The sequence below is a fragment of the Pezoporus flaviventris genome, unplaced genomic scaffold, assembly GCF_033815535.1.
Source record: "Pezoporus flaviventris isolate CSIRO_AGI_PZ_B2104156 unplaced genomic scaffold, CSIRO_AGI_Pfla_v1 ptg000008l, whole genome shotgun sequence".
In the NCBI taxonomy this organism is placed as follows: Eukaryota; Metazoa; Chordata; class Aves; order Psittaciformes; family Psittacidae; genus Pezoporus; species Pezoporus flaviventris.
In genome coordinates, this window is record NW_026892556.1 from 794,817 (window position 1) to 819,900 (window position 25,084).

At 46.9% G+C, this 25,084-nt stretch overlaps 1 protein-coding gene across 3 annotated transcripts in view; it reads right to left on the bottom strand.

Annotated features, from left to right (window-relative positions):
* CSMD2 (CUB and Sushi multiple domains 2) overlaps positions 1-25,084 on the bottom strand; it is a 268,199-nt gene that overhangs the window by 234,517 nt on the left and 8,598 nt on the right. For all 3 annotated transcript variants that reach the window (XM_061449789.1, XM_061449788.1, XM_061449790.1), the window contains one exon: positions 5,726-5,942. In XM_061449789.1, the coding sequence (XP_061305773.1) occupies positions 5,726-5,942 (217 nt within the window). The remainder of the gene's footprint in view (positions 1-5,725; positions 5,943-25,084) is intronic.

The following is a 25,084-nucleotide window of genomic DNA, read 5'->3' on the forward strand; positions in this document are numbered from 1 at the left end:
GCAGGATGAGACCACGTCCACCCTCTCACCACTCAGCTCTGCAGCTACACAGCAATAATAGCTATCCCCTAATAACTCCCTGTGCTGAGGCAACTCGCTGAACTTCCCTGGGCTGCTTTCTCCCTTCTGTAACAATAGCAGACCTGCTCCTTCTCAGAGCACTGTAATCTAAAAAACGAGCAGCCCCATGCAAGGGCTATGGGTTAGTTCAATTTCTCTCTCTCCACTGCTAATAAAAAAAAAAACCCAAAATAACTCTAATCTCACTTCCTCTGACCCAAAAGCTCACCCAGTGCTTTTATAAAGTGCCACTCCTGGTAGGAGAATAAAGCAGCTCTGTCTGAAAGAACCCACTCAAGAAGTCTATGACAATCAGTTTAAATATCACATCCATCCATGCACAAAAGCATGATAAACTTTCATATATACAACAGTTATTAGTAGAGTGCCAGCAGCTATTGTCTCCATCATTACCCAGCAATGTCTTACAGCAGGGTACATTATGGGCACCCTCCCCTTCCTGCCTTTCATAGCTCATCAAAGGAACAGGAGGCTTCATGAGCTGCATCGGCTTGGGCATGGAAGACTGAGGACACCAGGATCCTCCCCACGATTTCTACTTATTACTTCAACCCACCCCTTGAAAAGGTATCTATCTCACTGACTAATGGCATCCCATGCTCACAACAGACGGTGCCAGAGCAGAGGCTTAATTAAAATCTCTTAGATGGTGCCCAATTACAGAACAAACTTTCTGCATTTAATCCCCTTAGCATACCTTAATATGAAGCCAGAGGCACTGCCAAGGTTTGCCAGTAGATTTTACCTGTGAATGTGGTTAGTCAGCAGTTTAGAGGGGAAAAAAGTAGTTGAAAAAAACAAAATAAGATTTGAGTAACAGCAGCACCTTAAGGCCCAGCAACAGACACTCCCCTGCACTCAGTGCAGACAAGTTACGCTCCTAATGTCATGAGAGCAGAGGCTTTAACCCTTAAACCAGGGCTGAAGCTCCTCCATCACCCCAACTCCCCAAGATCAGGCCTCCTCCAAGCCTGCTGCTTTCTGCATGGTGCAGGGGAACAGCTCCCACCCCCACCTCCTCAGCAGCTTTTATCACTCATCCTGATGCATGCTCTCCTAATAAATACGGAAGAACTGAACACAGCCTCTCAAATCTGAACAGCCGCAGATGCAGCTGCATTAACTCCATTAGCTTTCCTGGACCAGCAGATCTAATTCCATCAATCATCTCCAGATGAAGTTTAAATACTCAGCATTCCCTCAGAAGAGAGCAGCAGGACCTGTTGAAAGGCTCTACCGCCACTGCAGCAGCTCAAACACAGCCCTGCCCGGGAGAAGAAAAAAAGTGTGGTTTATTCTACAAAGCAGAGAACACAAATTTAAGTGTTCCGGGTCTTTTTTCTTGCGGGTTTTTCCCCCCCCCCCCATGGAGTTAACGTGAAGTGACAAAAGGGATGCAGGATCCTGAGGTCACTGCAGATGACAAAAGGATTTAGCTGCCCCTCCATTTTATTTATCTTTATCCTTAGCAAAAAGCGCTGTAGTCACCTTGGAGACATGAGGCAGCTACAAAGGAATATGTCACAGGTCCAAAGGTGGCTGCACACAAACTGTATTCAGCTCTGTGTACTACCAGATGCCAAATGCCGTTTCTCCAGGAATTTCTGTAATGGCATTGAACCCCAGCATGCCCAGTACCTGTGAAGCCAGAACCCTGGAATGTCATTGTAAACCGAGTTTGTGTCTGCAAGTAAGAGCATATGGCATATGGGGACAATTCTTCTTGCCTGTTCTCCCTTCTGTTGTTTTTAAGAGCAAAAGCTTTGCTCTCTTGTTGGTAATTAAGTACAAGTCACCCAGCCCCATTTTTCAAGGGGTAATTAAAAGGTTATCAAGGAGAAACAGGCGAGATACAGGTACTGCTGCTGTATCTGCAAACAGGGCATTCCGGCAGATAATTCACTCATCACTAGTATCACACAATTTCAAGTTCAAACAAAATACTTGATCTTTCAGTCAATTAAATATGGCCAAAGAGATCCTTTGGCTTTTAGCTGCATACACAGCGCGTTGATGGCAATCCTCCTCTTAACTCTCCAGCCACTTGTCAGGGAAGAAGGATCTGTAATAACCAACAGCAACGTCCACCACACAAGACACTGCACACAATGCGAGATGTGAGCCAGAAGATCCGTTACGCACAGTGCCAGGGAGCTAACAGCACTGCAGATTTCTCCTCTGCTTTAAGGATGAAGCTATCGCAGTAATGATGTGCAAACACTTTCTCTACACACTCCACAGATACCAGAATGGGACCACTCCTCACCGCTGTGCAAATACACACATCCTAGTGACCTCTGTGGAGATGCAAACTGCCCTAAACAGACCAGTCCCAGCCCCAGTCCCTTCAGGAAAACAGAAGCGGGCACGTGAAACAACTGAGTTACCAGGTAGATCCTGAATGTATTTTCCCTGAGTGCAGGCCTAAAACTTCAAATAAGGACACGAGCAACTAATTTAAGATTCGCACATTAGAAGTGTCCTGCAAGTCGTCAGCAGATCAAAAAGCTTGAAGCTGTCACATGGCTGCCTTGTTAACTGCTGTCTGCTCAAGTCACAGAAGAAAATCTAACACAAAAGGGTGCAAAGAGGCTCCCGAGCCCCACAGCAATCACAGAGCCATAAATAACTCCAGATATTCAAATCTGAGTCAGGTCTCTGCTGAGCTCCTGAGCCCAGCGCAGTGGGAACCCAATCAGGAAACCAACCTGATTGGAGCAGCCTCTTGACAATGCCACAATCAGCAAGGTACAATGGGAACTCGCAGGAAGGCCGCTCTGGAGCAACCACAGCTTTCAGGTCTCCACACGCATGCCTCTGATCCCAGGGCAGAACAGTTGGGAACTTGAAGGATGAGCAGCTGGGAGGGGTTGGTCAGGGGTAACGAGCACAAACACTGCTTAAGAGAAGGGAAAGCCACGCAGAGGCGCGGAAGGGAACTTGCAAATCTCATCTGACCTCGTGAAAACGCAACTCCTACGCCAGGGAGAGAGAAATCTGCAGCCATCGCTGGTCTCTGCTTTCAAGCAGATCCTGTGCCCGTGGTCCTGCTGAAAGCCAGTGTGTGGTGAGGGGAAATAAGGGAATTACTTGGGAGAAAATGAAGGAGCAACCACGCAGAAGCAAGCTCCGATTTTAGCAAACAAAGCAAAGTCATGGCACTGAACGATGACAACAGCCCCGGACGTCTAAATTAAGACATTGAAATGCATTTAATATTCACATACTCATCACAAATGCACAACGCAAATTTCCTAATATACAGTAAAGCAGTTTATTAGCAAATGTCTCGTTGGATTAAATCTGCTCTTATTCTATTAGAGAACTTTCACACCACATTAAATTGCAAGACAACAGGATGCTTGCCAGCACAGAAACACAATTAACCCCTTCCCTGAAACACACATAGACATGACACTGACATATCAGGCCAAGGAAGCTCTTAGGAATATATGGCTTAAATGGAAGCGCAGGGTATTGAGACAACAAACCATTCTCCATCCATCAGCGTAAGAACATGTCAGGAGAGCTTGCTTCTCCCAGCCAAGCAGGTAGAACCCACTGAAATCCATCAGTGATGCCCAACAGTGGGAGAAGCACAGATACAGTTTCTCTGTTAACCATTTACCAGCCCTGAACATGCTGATCTAAACAGTTACCTCCTCTACAAGAGCATGCTTGAGGTTGGGTTTTTTCCTTCTTTTACACTTGCTTACAGCTTATTTTGGCCTGCCTCCTGGTAGCAGGAGCTTTGATAAATGATGAACAGTCATCCATCTTCCAGTGCTGCACTTTGATGATGAATTGAGTACATTGGAAAAGCAGTCTGAAGAAAAGCAAAATTGATAGCCACAGGAAAGAGGAAAACAGGGAGAAAGAAGAAAAAAAAGAGAAAAAACCCCAATGTTGGGCAACAGCTACAGAGTTTAATGAGCTGAGACTGATGTACACAAAAAAATCTTAGATGAACAAAGAAGTGAGACACCAAACAGCACGGTGGAGCAAGTGCCAGGTTTTGAAGTCACTAATCTAGAAACATCCAGGGGAAGAATCCAAGCATCCATCATACAAGAGTCCATCTCATTTACTTTTGTAAGCCCTTCGTAAGCACTTTCAGACCTCTAGAAAGCCTCCTCAATACCTTTCCTTGTTCCAGTTATTTCACCTTCCTCCACTGCACTACATACACACCATTCCCTGCACAGCTCATCTCCTCGTCAGAGATGGAACGTTCTCGCACTGCTTTGTGCTCCTGGCTTCATCACATAACTTACATCTGTCTACCCAAGTTGCACGTGAAGTTCACACCGGTGATGCAGAAGGGAAAGCCTTATTCATCTCCTCCCCTTTCCCCAGGGCACAAATTCTCAGGACAGGATTCAGGCTCCATCTCACGCTGTACTGGTCAACTGGCAGAAGATGCCCTATTACATCTATCTGTAGCCTTCTCATGCTCACAAATACTGGAGCAATACCGGGATGCAACTGGCACACAGTGCCTTACTCATTTACTCCACCGTGACCCTGCTTCTGAAATAACAACGTGCATGGGTTTTGCTTCTTCAGCAGAACCTCCTTCTGACATCTAGAGGGCAAAAGGAAACATCTGGCACTGCTGATGAGCACAGCAATTTGCCAAGGGGCTTCTCAGCCCAACAGCAGCACTGGCTACTCACCATACAAGGTTTCCTGAGCAGAATTTGCCATCAGATGTAGGCATCCTTTACATAATACGCAAAGCAAAGCGCTGCGCTACCTCCTGATTAAATGATGAGGTCCCATAATTAAGATGATTCTCAAGCACAGTTGCACGATGAAGGTATGATTTATTTGCATAACTGAAATCATCTACATAAAGAGCTCATTTTCAACAGTGCTTCTTTAACTCTGATTTTCCAGTTGGGTTAGACACGACACTGAGGTCAAAAGGATCCTTCCTAAGCTGAAGTGATTTAAAGTAAAACTGATATCCAGGACTGTCCACGACTACAGCATTCTTCCTAGGGATTCTAACTCTGGATGCTGCCACTGTTTCTATTACTTTTTGAATATATTACTGTCAGACTTCAGCTGCAATCAGGCACTACATCAGACAACGGCAGTCATGGCACAAGTCACTAAGCTGATTTCATTTATGCCTCAGATCTGGAGGTCTGAGATCACCAACTGCTTCAAATGCTGACACAGCATCACAGAATGGGTAGGTTGGGAGTGTTTAGTCAGATGTATGAGCATCTCCCCTGTCCAGCTGGTGAACAAACTGTAAGATAGGAAATTACCCAAATGCACCCACAAAGCATTTAGCAGAGCTATAAACTGAAACCCATTATCCATCCTCCCACTCTATGAATCTCTTCTGGATTGAGGGAAGCTCCTCTGCACATTAGCTCTGCTTCCCTCTTGCTCCATTTTCTAATTAACTTCTCTGGATGTCTAGAATGACTCTTGATAAATCATTACTGTCAGGCACTCGCAGAAACATTTCAAACCTTATCAGAGATAAGAAATCAAAACAACTATAAAAGAACTGCTCATGAAGAAGCGCTCCCAGTTTATTGCAGCATGAATGTCCAACTCAGCTTTAATCCCAGTGGCAGAAATGGGAACATGTTTATAAACAACATTCCTGTTATGAACAACGTACCTTGTTCTCAGATTCCCCTGCTGAGGCAGTCCATCGTAGATAGATAATACATCAAAATCTTCCTCTAACGCAAAGGACTGGAAAACAAGCTGTATCCTGTTCTGCTCCTCAGCAGTGATTGTCCACGTGCAGTTTGCATAATTTGGATATCCGTATGGAAAGCCTGGACTCTGTATTGTCCCATTTGGGCCCTGCAAAACGTGACTGCAGTTCTGGGCTGGCAAGAGAAAAGACAAAAGTACAAGTCAAACGTGTAGGATGCACATGTAATACATTGACCATCAAATACATCATACAGGATTCCTTCCACTGAATTCCTTCTCAGAGTCCCACAGAACAGATAAAGGGAAAATCTAAAGATGTATCTTTGTCCTCCCTGCAGGAACTTGGACCCCAAATACCCATCTCCTGTGTGCTGCTCCCTCTAGCTGGAAACATAATGGGCTACTAACAGCTGGATTACAACAGCTGCTGACTGTAACTGGCAGACAGATGCTTGCTCACACCCCCTTTCACTGCACACCACAGACTCCAACACACTCAGCCATACACTGTGCATGACCATGCTGCATGCCTCAAGCACGAGGGGCTCAGAGACCACAAACCAGCAGAAAGACAAGGCCAAAGCAGACCCTCGCTTTTACCCTTAGCACACTTGAATAAGAGACAGAAGATCAGGTCCCAACCGTGCAGACAAAGAGACAGACAACCCCCCTCACCTTGGAAGACCAAAAACTGTAATGGACATAATACATAATGAGGAACTGAGTCACCAAATGAGCAGTACGTCTGGACAAGACTGCTTGGAAACCGAATGGCAAAAGATCAGGAATGGAAGTTGTCCTGACTCCAGAATGAGCAGGACACGCTCAAAGGCTTGAGCACACAAACCAGTCTTGAGCAGTTATTTGGAATAAAAGAAGAAAACACAACCTATCTCTGCTTGGCTTTCCCTCAGCCAGTTCTGGAAGCTTTCCACTCCTCACCAAGCTTACCACATAGCAACTCCCTGCCACTCAGTATTCCTAAGGACCTGCTGTAGAGCTACATCTCCTGAGAACAACAGCCCGGTCCTGTACCCACCAGCTAAACACTTAACACCTCCCTCCAATCTCTTTTCCTTCCCCCAAGCGGTACCTGTGAACACTCCATCCCAAAGATAAAGATCAACTGCCATGATGTACAGTTTCTGGGTTTATGAGATTTTTTTTCTCTCTGGGGAAGCAGGTACATAAATATGGGTTTGGGAACAGCCTAAATGACAACTTCTCCTTAGTGTTCTCCTCTCCCTTCACTGCTGCTTTACCTGGATGTCTTCAGAGGCACAAAAAACCCACTCTAAACATACCGGTGTAAAAACCCCACTGGTTTTATTGGAATAAATCCTCCACACCAAAGCTAAATTCCAGACAGTTTGCAAACTGCTGTGAGGCCAAAAGCAGAATTGCCCCTTTACCCTGTGGCCAGCATCAGAGCTGATCACCACTGCCTGCGTGTGCTCTGCCGTTAATACTGGTGCTGGACTGTTTACCCCTGCTTACATAGATAACCGAGGCTTTCAAGTTGAAATGAATTAAAAGTTACTACTTTGATTTCTCACTGCTTTTGCACAAAGGCAGCGATGGCATTTGCGCTGCTCAGTACCCACCAGCTCCAGGTAGAGAACAGCAGCACAGTGCTCATTACAGCCAATCATAATCACATTGACCTACTTCGAGGCAAAAATGCTTAGTGGAACTTCTCTCTGCAAATCAAAGATCACAGCTTTATGAATCTAAAACGGCCAATCAGATTTCCTACCCAGGGAATCTCTCTGTATCGTGTTTACCATATCAATGAGAGCTAGGCCAGGCCTATAATCCACCAGGGATTAAAACTGAGCTGGGCACGGACGTCTTAACAAGGACAGACTAACACACTCTGCATTGCTATAGCACCTGCCATGTGCCCCACTCAGTACACTGTCAGCTCATAATACATACATGAGAGAGATCTACCTCCCTCCTCTTCAGCTCCATTTATTTGTGGGGTTCACCGAGAGGATGTATTAGCTCCGTGCCAGAAAGCTGCACAGGACTGGGAATATTACTGTTATCAGAGAGGTAAAATTAGGCCTAGTTTGGCTTAATAACTTGGAGACTGGCGAAGACCCATAAGCTTCAGTTCTCTAAAATTCAATCAAATCCTCTTTTCTTCAACCAGACAGGCACTCAATAGGCAATGTGGGGATATTGAATCTGTCTCCACTGCACATTTTTTAATCATAAGTAAATGTCATCAGAACAATTTAAGAAAATTGGGAAATTAAAGAGGCTGTATCTCTCCATTTCCTGATGGTATAAAAGCTACTGATGCTGCATGAAGTTCAGAAAATAAATTCAAGGTCAGAAACATCAATGTTCCAAACACTTCCAAGGTCGTGAAGATGGCAGAAAGCTGTAAGATCAATAGAAATCCACCTCATCCTTGCAAAATTAGTGAGCAAAACAGAGAACAAGAAAGGCCAGCAAGATGTACATCATTCACACCTAGCTGGAGAAAAACTAATACCCAGTAGAACACAGGACACTGCTTCACAACACAGCAAATCCATCTCCTGAAACATCTGCGTGTTGATGACTGTGATGAAGGTGCGCACTGGACACAGCTAAAAGAAAATTGCTCACTGCAAACAAAAATCAAATTTCTCAGAAGCTGGCAAATGGGAAAGCAAAGCATTGTCCATGAGCAGGGGCTGCGCTTATACTGGACACTGCTGGGAAGTCAGCAGGCACCGGAGAGAGATCCAGAGCGCCCAAGAGAATCTATGCATCCTGTAATTAGCTGTCAGGTTCGAGTCACTTCGGCTCAGGCTTGACTGACAAAACCTCACCTAAAACGTAAAGCAGATGACATGAAACACCCCGTTTCTCCTCTGAAGACCTGCAAAAATAATTGTCTTTATCCCTTTGCCCCAGGAGCATAAGAAGGAAGCTACGAATGGGCAACGCCAGTGCCTGTGCTATGAAATTCCAGGTGAGTTCACACTTAAGGACAACACTCATCCAAAACCCCCGGTGTGTTCTCTCCCACCCAGTCAGACAGGAGGCACCTCCTCACACCTTACTCAAGCAATGGGAATGCAGTGCACCCCGCATGGATTGAGAGCCTGCCCTGCCTGCCCTTCATCCCAGCCCTACTGGGGCCATGCCAGGTGACCACGAGGAATGGCAGCGATGGCAGGACAAGCTGCACCCAGGGACCACCTTCCTGCCCACCTCTGCAGCTTAACCACCAGCCCTGGCAGCAGAGGAACAGTTGCACTTCCCCTCTCAGACTGCCACTCTTTATTCAGAAGCAACAACAGTGAACGAGAAAGGTAAATACACAAAGCTGAGGGATCAGATGTCATTCCCCAGAAGGCTGAATAAGGCAGTGTAAATATTTATGTGGTTATTCCAGCTTCTAATGCTATTATTCATGGACTCGTACTTTCTGCAGGTGTAATGCCAATGTGAAACTCATCAGCGGATATGTGTTTGTGGGCACGTGTCCTGGTTTGTGATGGAGATGACCAGCCTGAGACTGGAGCGAATTCTAACGTGTCCTCTGCCAATGCAACCTGCTATTTTCAATTCTGGAAAGTGCTTTATTATAAGAGTATATCTTTTTAATGAATGCATCAGTGTAATTTTATTGCAGTAGCACTTCAAGTTTCCAGACAAGGACGAAGGCATTATCATACTTGGCACTGCTCAGTGGACAGAGCTGTTCTCCAAAGGGATCAGTCTAAGGAAGAGGGAAAAGAGAGAACCTAAGGAAACCCACACCTGTGGTTGTGGGGCTTTGCAGAAAGACATCTTCATCCAGGGAACAACCATTTCCTCAATGACAGAGCTTAGAAGTCAGCTTCACCAGTCTCCCCTCAAGACTTGTTTAGTGGGATATCTGCTGGAGCAATGCACACAGACTGATCACCTTCACTGCTGGCTCCTGCACACAAGGAACGGGATGAAGTATTTACTTTGCAATATGCTCACAGAAGAACCGCGTTTCTAACAGAAGTAAGGGCTGCCTGTGGCATTTTGTAATACACAACTACTCCACATGCCTCGAGCTTAACACGACCGGACACTTAAGCAAGAAAACAAATACCAGCTGAACAGAGCTCTGGCTGCCGCTTGCTTAAGCAGGGATGCGGCAAGCCCTCAAGCATCACCCTGGGTAAGGATCAGCCTCTTGCCACGAGGAGGGCAGGAAGAATGTCCTTGTGCTGTAACACCAGGACTCCTTCGCACAGTACAAGCTACGTGGCTGGAGACAGGAGCTGGTGGGAGGTTTATTCATGCTGTATGTCTGAAATTGTTTCGACACACAAGCACGGGAGTGTGCTTGTGACCGTCACTGCAGCTTTGGAGCAGCCCATGTCCAACACTGAGCCGGGGAGCAGACCCCATTCATCCCACTACGGCTGCAGTGTGGGGAACACTAACTGCTTCTCACATCTTTGCAGCCTCAAGCCTGGCAGTGGTGATGGTCACTGCACGTTGAGCAAAGCAGGTTACATTCACACAAGAGGAGGCTCAATCGTTCAAGCACATTCACAGCAACCAGGTTTTGTTACTTCCACCAAGTAATGAGCACTTACAGACAGGAGCAAGTTCCCTTGGCTGCTGAACCCATCAAGCTCCCTTGGCTGTCCCTGGGCTGCATCAAGCCCCTGGCTGGAACTGGGTTGCATCCCTTCACATTGAATTCCAGCAGCTCCACAGATTCAGATGAACTCCTACATTCAAATTCTGTCACTACAAATCTTCACCAGGCTGTCAGAAGCTAAATAACAAAGGCTTTGCCTGGCATTACAAGTGCAAAGAAAATAGGTACAAAACATTATCTCCCATCTCCTTCCAATTCCTTAAACTTACCAGGCCAGACCCACAGCGGTGCAAATCAAGGAAGGATTTTAACTACAGTGATTTACACCATATGAATATCTAGAGGGAGCAATACTTCAGAGAGAGGAAAAAGGGACTTACTTCTGAAGTGCCTCCTAAAGCATCAGTTGATGCACTTTGTTTCTTAGCAGAAATCTAATTTAGCAAGCATTGATGTATGGTCACTGCACAATTCAAAAGGAACATATCAGATCACGTACAGCTCTCACCAGTATCATCTGTTGGTGATACATGGCTGCCTTCTCCTTAATGCAGTAGCTTTTGGTATTGTCATTTTCTTTCGTTATTGTTACTTAGGCACAAATGTTTCTATTTTGTGTTGTTCCAGCCCATTCAATGAAATAGATGAGCATAAAAGTCTTTCCCCAAGAAAACTGAAATCCATATCCTGCAGATGACACACAAACGTTCCATCTGGCCTAAAATCCCAGGGACAAACCCTGCAATAGGTTCTCAATACAGCAGCAATTGCTCAATCCTTCCTATTTACAGTACCATCCAGAACTTCCTAGTGTCACTGCCCCATCCTCGTGCCTTGCCACACTGCTCTGTGACCATGCAGCTTTTCCAACATAGCTTCAAAATGACACTTCCAGATCTCAGATGAGGGAAAATCTGAGCAGAGGCATCGCAGCTCTCCATTCCCTTAATGTCCAGCCCAGACTCACCCTGTTATTACTTCAGACCATGGCACTTTCTCCTACACCTACATTGGACTCAAAGAACAGTCAGCTCACTCCATGCATGCATCTCCTCCTGAGCCAGGTGATTTTCAACCCACAGCTCACAAAGCCTCTGGGCACCTGTGCAAGGCAAGAAAGGCAAACAGCCTCATGTCTGTTCTTTTCAATTCTCTGGACGTGCAATAAGCACCTATAGAGAAATAAAGGCACCAAACACTGGAAACGTTGGGGTGAACACATGCAACAACGGTGGGAAGCACCAGCCTAGAACAAATGAACCCAACCTGTTCAAGGCTTCCTTGTTTGATGATGTTTCTGAACCCCCGGTGAGGCTGGGGGCTCTCCTCAGCTCTTCTGTCTCTGCCCCGAAGCATGAAGTCAAGAACTGGCCAGTGCTGCAGGTAAAGCCAATCCCCAGTTGAATCCCCTATCCACATGGCTGGGATGCCAACTGCCACCCCCACCAGCCCAATGCCTCCTCTACACCAAGCTAACCCCCCTCCTTTGAAGAAGGAAGCTCTTCTTTACGATACTTTGGGATTGCATTTCATGCTTGAGCCTTGAAAGGTCACAGGCGTTCTGACACGCTGTACAGAAAAAAGGAAACATCCCATTTCAGGTAACATCAAAAGCCATTGCAGGACAAAACTTGAAATCACAAGAACATGACACTGCACATATGTCCTGTCTTACAGCTGCACTGCAGTCCCCTGACATGCTGAGAGGCCAGAGACTTCAGCTGGAGAGTAATGCCTCATTTGGCTAAGCTAGAAATTGCCTAAGTGAGCACACTGGTCACAACAAGCTGCCACATCCTCCCTCGAGGCTGAAGTCCTCCGCTCTTAACAGCATGGCATGCTGACCTGACACGGGCTGTCTCCTGCCAGCCTGCCTCAGTCCTAGCCCAGAACAGCCTCGAAACAGAAGGGACTCGAGTCTTCAAGACCTCCATCAGATTTATTATTCTTTTTAATTAAAAGACTGCTGTCAATCTTGTTAATCTTCTTAAAGATCAAAGCCACACTACCTGTTGTGGAGCTGTAAGAACTCGAGCTGTTCTGCAGTCGAGTACCAGGACACGCATCCTGTTGGGTTATCAAACAGGCAGCATGGTGTCCTGCTGGCTTTCCCCAGGTGCATCCTGTATCGTTCTCAATCACTCCTGTAGATTTATATACCACTTTACCATCTGTAAAGCTTACAATCCAAACAGAATCAAAGCAAGCTAGAAAACAGGACAGGTATTTAGGAGTAAAGACTTACACATAGTGAGGGGAAGGGAGATGGATTCCTTCCAGTTTTCCTGTCACAAAGAGAGGCAGGAGGGAACAAGGACTAAGAATAGAAAATACTAAAAAATTACTCTGGAGTTCTTCCAGTAAGTACCTAGAACCCCCCCCAGTAACACGTTCTTTTTACTATAAGCTGTACCAGAGTAAATATTAATACAATCTGTGCTCATCAAGACATGCGAATGAATACACATTTTCCTGTTTACAGCAGTGATGTAAAAAAAATACTGCCTTTTGTGTGCCCTAACCCCGTTTAGGTACTTGGAAAGACACGGGCCCCACACCACCAGGTCCACATCCAGTGGACAGCAACACATGAAACGTGAGAGACCATTTCAAGCACACATAAAGGAAACGCTGCTTGGCCCGTCCCGAGGGGCAGTGTCAATGACCACATTACAGGCTGCTCCCCAGCACAAACACCTCACTACCTTTTCACATCTCAGTTTTCCCCATCCTCCGTGAAGCCCCCGGTGACAATGGCCACACTGATCCCCTCACCTGGAAGGCTCCTGAGCCATGCCCATCGAGCAGAGGAGTCAAATGGGCTCTGCCTGCTCTGGCTGTACCATGAAAGCCGAGATTGTCCCCACACTCTATCGACCTACAGAGAGCCAGGCGAGCAGAGTTTGTTGATGCAAGGAACATACACAGAGAGAAGGAAACCCCTGACCCTTTTAACAGGGAACAAAGCACAGGAATCCTGCCAGCAAGGCCAAACACCGCCCAGCTCACCCCGCTTTAAGCCGAGCTGAGCTTTATCAGTATGAAGACTTGCCATGTTGGCATCTCTTTGTACTTGCTTCAAACCACAGCAGAGGACTCAAGAGTAAGATCCCTCAAGTAAGCTGAAGATCTGTGCCTCTTCTCACTCTATCCCATACAACGAACGTCTCGCAAGCCCAAAGGCTGGGCTGTATGGCCACATGAATGAAGCATCTGCAGTCAGCACCACACACAAGCACAACCAGGCATTCCTCGCACCTCCAGGCTGTGCCTCCTCTGCAAGAGGGCGGTGATACCCCCCAAGTCCTTCGGGAAGCAGCCTGGTTTTCACTTCCTCAGATCTGAAAGAGAAGCACCTGGAAAAGGGGCTGTGCCGTTGCTGAGCTCCACTTGCAAGTCTTCACACAGCCATTCACAGGGAATCCAGGGGGGTCTGGGGCATACGTGGAGCCAGACTGAAGAGCCTCCTCCGTAACTCCTGCTAAGCTCCTGCAACCAAAGTGCCACGGGCTCAGCCATCAGACAGTGCCAAGACACATACCCAGAGCTACCACTGAGCTGCTGAGCCTGCCACAGGGCGAGTCCAAGCCTGGCTGGGGTACCCAGCGCCCCATCCTGGCACCCCGCGGTGCTGGCACAGCTGTCCCCTGATGCCATTCCAGCCGCCCTCTCCGGAGCACGGTGCCACCGAGGGCCGGAGGGAGCACTCTCACACCTTGCTGCTCTACACAGCACGAACGCGCCCGCTGACTGCAAATCCATCCCGGAGACAAGCAGGGTCACCAAGATCCTCACTCCTCTGCCGCTGCCATCAGCATTCTTCTGCATGACCCGCCCACCCCATCTCGCAGGGGCACAGAGAGCCTGGTGACTTGCTTCAGGGGTGACAAGAGGGAACACACCACTTTGTGGAGAGCAGGCAGGAGTCCTCCACTAACAATGCACTCAGAGCCGCCAGCAAGGGAGAGGCTTTCATCTGTGCAGTGTGTATACATAGGTATATGCGTGTGTGTGTATATGTATGTCCAGATGTGTTCAGGATTCACACATCTGCTACAGAGCCCAACGCCCAGTGCTGCGAGCTCCAGCTCGTGTCTCTGTTCGGCATGAAGCTCACTCTCGGGTTGCTGCCCCAGAAGCAGCATCCATTTCCATGGCAGATGTTACCCATTTTGAAGTCTTGCCCTCTGTTAATGCAGAAGAGCATTACACACAGCAGCTTCAGATGCACTTGACGTGATGGGGCACTGGCTGTGTCACAGGACGTGTTCACGTGTATGTAGTCTACCCCACCCCAAGTGGTGGTATCATCGTGCCTTGCCTGAAAGACCACTGAAAAATCTTTCCAAACACACCACGCAAAGGTTTAGCTACCAGGCAGCCCCAGCTTGCCTCATTTCTGCAAGGCAGCAGCAGAAAGCTGCCTGGAGGTATTCAGGAAAGCCTGAAGGTCAAGAAATGAAGAACAAGGCTTTGGAAGCCTCCTGAAAAGAGGCTGTAGCATCTCTCATCACAAATTACCATTCTGACCAGCTCCTGACAGCCAGCGGCTCGGTCCCACTCGCTGACGTTGCTAGGGACAGTTGCTAGGCACAGGCACACATGCAACAGCTCAACCGCGGCTTAATGCAGGGCAGCCTTGGCAGAAACAGAAAGGGGAGGGGAAAAGCCCTTGGCTTTATGTACACAGACATTTCTTTGAATGCTGAACAACTAGGTAATAGAGTTTGGCAATACTGCAGACAAACTAGCTTGCTACTCTCTGGCTTCACTAAGAGTCACCATTCAATTCCTTCCTTCCCTTCGCAACAGTCATGCTTTTGGCATGCAGCGACACCAATTGTTTGGGGTTTTAGCTCAATACCAGGCACTGAGGGAAGCCAAGAGCAGCAGGAGACAAGGGGAAAGAGAAGTGACAGCCCCACAAGCAAGCAGGAGTGGCTGTTCTTAGACAGGAGCCTTGCACAGTTTGGACCTGAATTTTGGCTCAGGCTTCTTCATAACAGCAGTGATTTAAGCAAAGTCAGAGGCTGCAGGAGCTCCCACATGCCTTCAGGACACAGGATGTGGCCTCTTCTCTCCAGCAATCGGCACAGGACAGGAGAAGCTCTCCCTGGAATCACGTATTTGATCTAGATGACACAGTATTGGCCACCTCCAGCACCACAACTGTGGGATGCTTTTAAACAGCAGTAACCAAAAACCTGCCATCGCCCACAGATGAGGCATCAAACTAACCATGATGTGACCTCCACACCCCAGACAAGCCTGAACACTGCTGTGCTGGTGGTTGCACAGTCCCACCCCTCGCAGCAGCCACTCCACAGCCTAAAGAACAATAATTACCTGCAGAAGTTCACAGCCGCATTCATTCCCGATTAAACCAGAACCTTGCACAGACCATCCATTACTTGAAATCATTCGCTCAGCTCAGAGGAGTAACGGTTATCCCAATGCTCAGCCAGAACGGCCTCTTCTCAAGGGATGTAATTTTCTCCCTTCAAAACTTTCCCTTTCAGAATTGTCTCTTAATCAATTTTGACTGCTCCCCGAGCACCACAGCTCCTCGACACAGCCATTGTCAGCATAATAATAATACCAAGCACTTATACAGCTATTTCCAGCTTCAAAGCAACTCACAAGCATTAACCAATTAATGCACGGCCTTCCCAAGCTGTCTCCAGCATGAGGAACAGCCTCACTGCCTCTGCCTGGCACTTCCCTTCATGGCTTTCCAATTACCCCAATATCCTTTCATCTAATCCCACCATCAGTCTCCTTTCAAGTGCTTATGCTTCATGTTTCAAAGTGAGCCACAGAAGTGCCGCCCCATGCTCCAGTAACAAGAGAACGGCTTTGCAGCACCATGCAAGCTTGCACACTTGACACTAAGCTTAAAACAAGGCGGTTTAGCACATGGTTAAGGCTCCGAGATGGAGCCTGGGAGGCCCCGGTGTGACCCTGGCCTCATGGCAAGGTATCGGTGAGATTGGGTAACTCCTCTGTGCAAGACTTCTCAAAACCAGAATGAGTTCACGCAGGGACCACAAAAGTCCCTTTTCAACAGGAATTAAAGTGGACCAGGTTCACAAACACCTTTTTATAACCAAAGAATTGCAGACCAATGCCCTGGAGCCTTTACAAACGCACCTGAGTTCCACTGCTAACATATTCTCTTATAAAAGCCCACTGGGCAGCTATACGCTTACTCAGGCATGCAAACATCCCTGCAAATCTTGCCCTGGGAGTTCAAGACTCACTGAAAATGCTTAGCATGATTCAAAGGCTTCTTGAAAGATTACTCTTATTTTCCCTGTGCATCTGTAAAATGAACGCAGATTTAGTTTTTCCTCAACTCCGTTCCCACCATCTGTGCGCACGGCACAGGGCAGGCAGGGTCTTCTGCTGTGCCTGCAATTCCCAACATGGGAGTTTTGTGAATCTCAGATTTTATCCATGTCCCACAAGCCTGGTGCTTCGCCCAGCAGTTACCTCAACACAGCAGAAATGAGGACCCGGAGAAGGGAAGTTCAGTTGATGGGAAACTTGTGTACAACCCCCTGCAAACGGACTCCACTCACAAGCAGCATCTTCACCCCCTCTCACTTACAAGGTGCTAATTATTACCTCCAAACCAAATTTCTCAACTTGTATCCCAATTATTTTCCAGATGGAGAATATTTGCATTTAAATGGCTTATCTGTTGTGCTCAAACAAACTCATTTTCATCTCAGGTGTTAGGACTCCTTTATTTCAAGGAATGGAAGAAAGGTGAACCAAGGTTCAAGGTGAAATCCATCTCACAAACCACACTGAAGGCCTCATTTAAAGACATCCTCCTGATAGCTTTTCATCATTAGTCTCTATTCCACCTGCTACCAAATCCATGCTACCATGAAAAGACTTAAAAGCAGCTGCAATTTCATTTGCCATTCCTTATGAAGCTGTATCCCCATCTATAAAGCTCAATGTTCCCTCAAGGCCAGTGAGGATGGAGCTTGCCCCAGGAGAGATCTTTGACCCAGCTACAAATCTCATCTCATAATAATTTAGCAGACCTTGGTCCTTGAAACTCTCACAATATTAACAATTTCATCATTACACTGCTAGAGAGCCACCAGTTTAAAGAGAATAATGCATTGGGTATAGAAATACACCTGCCCTAAGCTCAGAGGGAGCCGCAAGTATTTGCTCTCCTCCCCACCATACTTAAGTTATAAGCTAGGAACTGAAGCATCAATAGATTAATGTGGGTATGTTTTCATGCATTTATAACTACATGGGAAGTAGAGAAGCGACACAAGTCTACTATATATGTACTACGGGAGTTGCAGTGAAGCCGCAGTGCCTTTTTAGCATGTAGGGCTCAGTACAAAGATAGAGAAATTCTATAGATGATGACACTGAAAAACTGACGTCTAATATTCAGCTAATGCCATAAGCAGCAAAGCAGCTGTCACTGATGTCCCGATCTCAGACCTTCAGATATTAAAGAAATAGAAGAATCCTGAGTAAGCAGAGCCTGCACTTATTAAAAGCTCTTCACTTCTGCCACAGTTCTCATTTCCCTGCAGTCTCCACAGAGAAAGGTTCTATACATTTTACAAGTGCTTTGAGATCTTCCACCAAAACGCTCTGCCAGGCATTTGCCTTACAACAGCTTGCACTTGTATTATCATATCTGAATTACAAAAAGAGGCAAACAGAAGGCAATTTCTCCAGGGAATTTTTGTATGGAAATAAATCCAAGTTTTACTTGATTCCGTTAGCAGCACTTTCCCATTCACTTCCTTCAAGTACTGCTGCACTTGATATTTATTACCTAATGCCTACTTGTCACCTTGAGCAATCAATGGAAGTCACAAGTTGACAGTACACAGGAAAGTTAATTCAGTTCACCCAATGGGACAATAAATAGCTACAAAAGGTTTTGAATAGATTCTCCATAGAAAAAGGGAAACATTTCAATCGCATTGAAATTTTCAGTCCCTTTACACATGAATTGCACATGTACCACAGCCGAAACACAGCTCTGCTCTAAGGATACCTGCCCCTTTGTCCAAACACAAGCTTGGCAACTGCCGGATGCTCGGACTCGGCACCACCAGGCTCACTGACCCAAGGCAGAACTCACTAGGGACCAGCCTGCCACGACTTGGACACGAACATCCCCCCCCAGCTCCAGGGGCTCAACCTACTCGTATGCAAAGTCCAAGTCATTTCCATACAACTCCAGCACCCTGTGGACTCCGCCTATGTATAACTATGGAAAATAAGAACTTATTTCCATTACCACTAACATTATGTTGTACTATGTTTTCTTTCACCTCCTCCATTTAAAACCTCATTTTCACTCTTAGACATATTCTACTTAATCTTAGTTTTCAAACCTAAAAGCAGATCAATAGCTTTCTTTTTCAATCTACACAGCTCTCAGGCAAAGACTTAACAAGGGGTGAAGGGAACTGACCTGTAGGTTCAAATTGGGCATTTCTCGTCTCGTTTGCTAACTGCACTCATGATAAAAAGGGGGAAACTCCCCATACCAGCCCTCAGTGTCAGATTCCTGGGCAAAGAAGGTCATAATTTGTTTGCTAATTTAAGACTGTCACAGCACCTAGTAGGAACAAATGACAGACCCTCCCATAAAGCATTTTCTAGAGCACTTCAAACCCAATACAGCTGCTTTACCATCCTTTGAAGAGCTACATGATTTGCACAACACCCTTTGATCATTTCCGGGCTGCTGCCTTTGGAGGTTGAGAGTTAAACCCAACGCTAGAAATAAAGCCCCAGGTCTTTCTTTAGGGACAAGCTCCCTACCCTTCCAGTGCTCATTACTTCAGCAGGTGGACATTATTTTAATACGAACAGAGTGAGTTCTTCTCCAAGTGGTGCTTAACTTTAATGAAAACATCCCAGGATGGTCGCTGACAGATGTACAGTGTCCACAATCAGTGCCTAACCTTTCCCTAATGGAGACAAAACAACAATAGAGGGATATAAACAATATGCTGCATGATGCAAGCAGCATCTTTAAAAATGGCATTGACTTTGGAAAAGCACCAGGCTTCATTATCCTTCTGAAGATTTCCTTTCTAGGAGGAAATACATTTTTCTTGATACCATTATCTGGTGCATTAAATGGGAAAAGAACATTGAATTGTGCCTTTTGTTACAGAAAAAATGAGCCTCCATTTTCCGTACCTCCAACTTGGCTTTAACTGCTCACCACCGTCAGAGCAAGCCTCTAACAAATGACCAGATCCTCCTTTGCCCTGCAGCAATGAGGGAAGAACCCTGCTGACAGTAATGGAGCTGCAGGGTTGGGACTGGGCGACCTTTAAGGTCCCTTCCAACCCAAAGCAGTCTATGGCTCTGTGATTCTATCATTTTCCACTCTATAGACAAGAAGCTGAAGCTCACCCAATTTAAGCAACTGCTTCAAAGCCAAAGAGTCTGTGGCAGGTTAAAAGCTGAAGATCCAGACAATCCTTCCTGCCAATACCCCGCTCTTCCTGAAGACCGGCATCCAATTCCCTGCTGCTTCCAGCAAATTCTTAGCCTGCTTGATTATATTTCTGACTTTTAGTTTTCTACCATGAATACTTCCTGAGGTTTGGTAGCAGACAGACAGCTCCCACCTCAATGTCATTCACAATTAATCCCAAATTGTACATTAAATGGTTGAATTCACTCCAAGCAATCAAGGGAGAGAACCAAGAGCATAAAACTTGTGTAGCTAATCAACCTAGAGCAATTTGTATCTGCTGAAAGATCCTCACAAACATCCCCAGATCTCTCTGCAGAATAAATCTGTGAATCGTTGTAGGATTCTGCAGGTTCTCCTTAGCCCCATTTTACAGATGGGGAAGCGAAAGGGTATGACTAAGGCTCACCTCCCCAGGGATCTGTGAGTGCCAACAAGCCATGGAAAACAGCAAGAACTGGGCTTTAATGACTTCTACAAGTCAAGACAGAGAGTGCGCAAATAACAAGAGCGCACTGAACCAGAAAATCCCCAGTTGTGGTTAATTCTCCAGCCGTGATTAACTCATCTTTCTTGTCTATTTTAGTACTTCCTGCACCTTCCAATGCAACTGGCCCCGGGCGCTGGCGGCACCAGGATTACCAGGCTGTGCCCCGGGTTTGGGGACTGTCGACATCCTGTTGACAACCCAGAAGCAGCTAAATTCTTCTCCATGAAAGAAATGTAGGTGGCACTAAGGCAGGTGATGACATTCAAACAAAGCCATTTTGTAGGCCACAACACACTAAACATTCCAGAGCACTAAATGCAAGCCAGAGGCCAAAAGAAGCCATCTTCTCTTTCATTTTAAAGTTTTCTGGGTAAGGACACCTTTGATATTCACTGTTGTTTTACCCGCCTGGAAAGGGGAACTCCAGACATCTTGATAAATGGATTGAGAAATTGGTCTCTTTCAGTGAAACCACTGTAAAACACCTTCCCATCCACCAGCGCAGACACAAGGCAGAGCTCATCTGCACAGAGAAAGCATCTCCAAAACCTGCCTGTCGGAAGCACCAGCACGGCGCTTCTGGGCTGCTGCCCAGCAGGCAGCAACCCGCAGCAGCGAGGCCACTGAGCCCGTCCCCAGCTCTGCAGCCAGCTGCTGCATGACCTTGGCTGAGCCCTTCTGCGCCTGGCTCTGCCTCCCACCTCCCCTGTGCTTACAGAAGCTGCTTCTGCCCACTGCCTCCTCTTAGGGGGCTAATACCAAGGCAGGAGCAGCAGTGCCTCCTTTACATGCAGGGCAAGAAGAAAGCCTTGCCAGCAGGCTACAGAATGGTTAGGGGTGGAAGGGACCTTAAAGATCATCTATATAGGATGCTGTTCGTTTCCTTCCGGTTGCAGATGTCACCAAGAATTCCTCAGGTGGAAGCCCACGTGGCAGTGAAGGTTGAGGTCCCAGACTTTCACACGAACTTGGGGCAGCTCCAGCCTATGAGTCCTGCACAGCAGCATTCCTGTCAAGGCCAGTCCTATACATGTCCAAGTAGAAAGCTGTATCCTGGTGACACTGGTTGCCTTTCTCAGGCACTGGTCTTGGACAAACCTGGCTTCAGAAGCAGACTGCCAGCAGTGCAGGCAGGAAGCCCATCTGTGCTATGGCATCCACCTGTCTTCACAATCCTCCAACCCTCAAGAGTTATGTCCAACAATCACTGATAGTGAAGACTGGACACTCCTACAGACAAGGGCTGCCTCCAGCTGTACAGCTACATCACACTAGACACATAAGAATGACTGCTCGGGCAGCTGCCGAGTACACCTTACTGTAAGTTCCCCTTCCTTCGACTGTCTGAACACTCACCCCCCTACCCAGGTCATGAGTTCATTTTCAAGCAGATTTTCACAGTCAAGAATGGCAAGGACTTATTTAATTACTCTCCTATCACACATCTCCCTGGCAACCAGAGCTGCTCCAGGCCTCACAGTTGCAAGGTCCTTCTCCTCTTCCAGTGAAGGCACAGACCATCAGATCTCCCTACTCCACGATGATCTTGACCTCTAGGAAGTTACCAGAGCCAGGACTCTGACACAGCCCCCAGCTCCCTTTCCATCCAGCAGACAACAGTGGTGTGCACCCAAACCGGGCAGTTAAGGACTACAGTGGGGATGCTTGTACCTCGTAAGGACAATCCCTGCAACCACTACCGCAAGGGGCTGAGCCCGGGAATGCACCTCACACTGGGAAGGAAGAATGAATACTACACTGTTCATTACAAAGTCACATTAAATAAGGGCGGGGGGGAACAATCCCAAAACCTTCTTTTCCACTTTCATGCAAGGGAGACAAAGTATTACATCCAAGCTCCCTGCAGCACGGTGTCTCCATTCCGGCTGGCTGTGTCCATGGCAGCAGCAAAGAGACTGAAACAGAGTTAATTTGATTTCTTTAATCACTGGGATTTTCCCAATTACACATTAACCACTATCACACCAGCCTGCCACTGCACATCATGGCAAAAGCACATCTATTTTACAGATTACTGCACTGCATCATGTTTATTGCAAGCAAAGTACATCGATTTCCATAACCACACTGTACTTCACTCCTCCAGAACCAGTGTGTAAGCACACAAACTGTGGGTGCTACTATCACTGTGCTGAATCTCTGTGCCTCGATTCCTTTGAAAGCCATGCAAGTGCCTGCTCCTCAAAGCAGGCGCTCACCCTCCGCAGGAGGCCTCAGAAACAACGATGCTCCAGCCAACACGGTGGTGGCCCAACCTCATACCTACAGGCACATGCAGACAGAAGGATTGGGCCTTATTCCCATCCACCTGAGGATCACCTATGTTACACCAGGGTGAAGCACAGAAAATTTGTGGTCCAGATGACATATCCTCTTCTCCCAGGCCCAAGGACAAGGTACATCAACATGATGCTATGTTCCCAATCCAGGGAGCAAGAAGCCGGCCTGATCCCAAGAGCTGTACCCTCTGAACCTTTTCCATAAGTGACTCCTTCCCAGTAACAAAAGACAAGAGCAAGACACGAATGAGTACATGGAAATCATTCATTCAATTTAGCTCCGATATCCTCACTGCTTCAGCAATAGTGGGACTTGGATCAAAACTATATACTCAGCTACTGCCATAAAGTATTGTTGTTCCATCATATGCCACAATCAAATGTAATCAGGCTAGCGACCATTCCCTTCCTTCCCTCCTACAAAAATACACCTACCCACCTCTTCAGAGAGGTCATGTCTCATGCCCTTACCCCTGGAAAAGAAAAATATACTCAAATCACTGAGTACTGCACCCTGAAGCTCCCTCCTTGAAGAGAAAGTGCCCCTGAATCACTCTTCATCGTGTGAAGGTAAGAGTACAAAATAAAAGGATGATTTACAACATAAATACGTACATCAGAATCCATGAGCACCTTCCTGCTCCTCCCCTCTTCAGAGGAAGAGGCTGCCCCAAACTATTTTCCATCAAGAAAGAAAATTACAGTGGGTTTAAATTGGTTGCACCCTATTTCAAGCCGGTGCATCTTTCTGTAACACAGTGCAAAACAAGATGCTGACCAGCAAGGCAGAGTGAGTGAATAAAGGTATCGAGACCCCTTTTACAGTTGGTCTTCCAAAAACATTGCATATGTGTACAGTCATGCAAGCCTGGACAATACATACCCTAAATGCACCTTCTACTGCCCATGCATAGCTAATTACTAAGGAGAGAACAGAAAGGAAAACCATTCCTGATCCCACCCGTTCTGACAACCAGGAAACACCATTTCAGAGTCCTCACACACACTGCATGATCACCACCGGCTCGCAGCCACAGACCAGTTCAGTGCCCTCTGCAAATCACTACTGTGCCCTTGAACCCTTAAATCTGAAAGGGGAAACGATACAAACCACTTCCCCTCCCCTGCTCCCCCCATACACAATGAACTTCAGCATTCACAAACCACCACCTCCCTACAGCTCGGTGGGCTTTTGGCACAAACCAGCTCCATGTCTTGCCCTCAGACACAGAGGCAGCTGAAGAACGTACATGCTTGTAGGCATGTTTTAGAAGGGCATTACTGGGCACTGGGACGACTGCCACAGCACAGCTGATGTGCTGAGAGCAGGGCTTCTCTCCCTTTTTATTTCTAAGCCAACAAGAGCTCCTAACGGGTACTTTCACATATACAGCTCTACTGCCACACTATGGGTACTCTTGGTTATTACTGCCTACACCAACCCCAAGAACGAGCGAGGTGAGAATGAAGCATCTCAGGAACTTTGCTCCACAGAGGTTCAGCATCTGCTCAGCGAAGGTACTAGAAATCCAAGCCCAGACTAAAGTTACCTGCTGGGACTAAACCCTAAAAGCACCGAGGAGGCTGTAAAAGGTGGGTGCATTCACTCTGGGTGCATTCACTGTTATCTGGGTACCGAGCACCAAGGCACTGATTTCAAAGTTGGTTTCTTGCTTTGACAAAAAGATCATTACAGGATTTCAGAATTTGTTTTAAAAGGGAAGCTATCGACCAGTGTCTGCAGCTCTGATGCAAACAAACATCTGAGGTCTAAAAGGCTTTTGTAGATGATCACCTCCTCACACAGAAAAACGCTGAGCACCAAGCTGCAGGTGAAGGATCCAGAACAGAGAGCACTCTAAATGCAGAGAGAATGGAGGAGCTAGGGGCCTGGGAAGAACGGATTATATCCTGGGCAAGCATACAGAAAGGAGCCTGCAAGACCTAGTACAAACAAGCTACAGGCAGCTTATAAGAAGTAGAGAAGCTGTAAACCCCTGATATAGTGAATCATGTATTGAGGTATCTCTGCATCCGTCTACTTGTACCAGAAGAGCACAACAGAAGCTGCTGGAATGGTCCTCTCTTGTGCAAAGGGTAAATGCTCCTGCTGAAGGAAAAATACTCACCAAAGTAAATACTCATCCTTAAGTGGGACCTGCAGGTTTTTGGGGGGTTTTATACTCCTTGCTAACAGACACCTCCAGTTAGCAAAACTCTTTGGGTCCACTGCAAGGGTCCCCGGAGGAGCAGTTAATGCTTACCCTGGATCTGCCCGACACCATAGCATCAGTGCTCCATTCCAGATAAAGTTTTCCCAGAAACCCCAAGCCCACGAAGCCTTCACACACATCAACACAAACACGCATTCCTCCAGCCTAGAGACAGCACACAAGACAAACGTTACTTAGAAACTCTGGGAAACCGGGGCACGGCACAGTGCT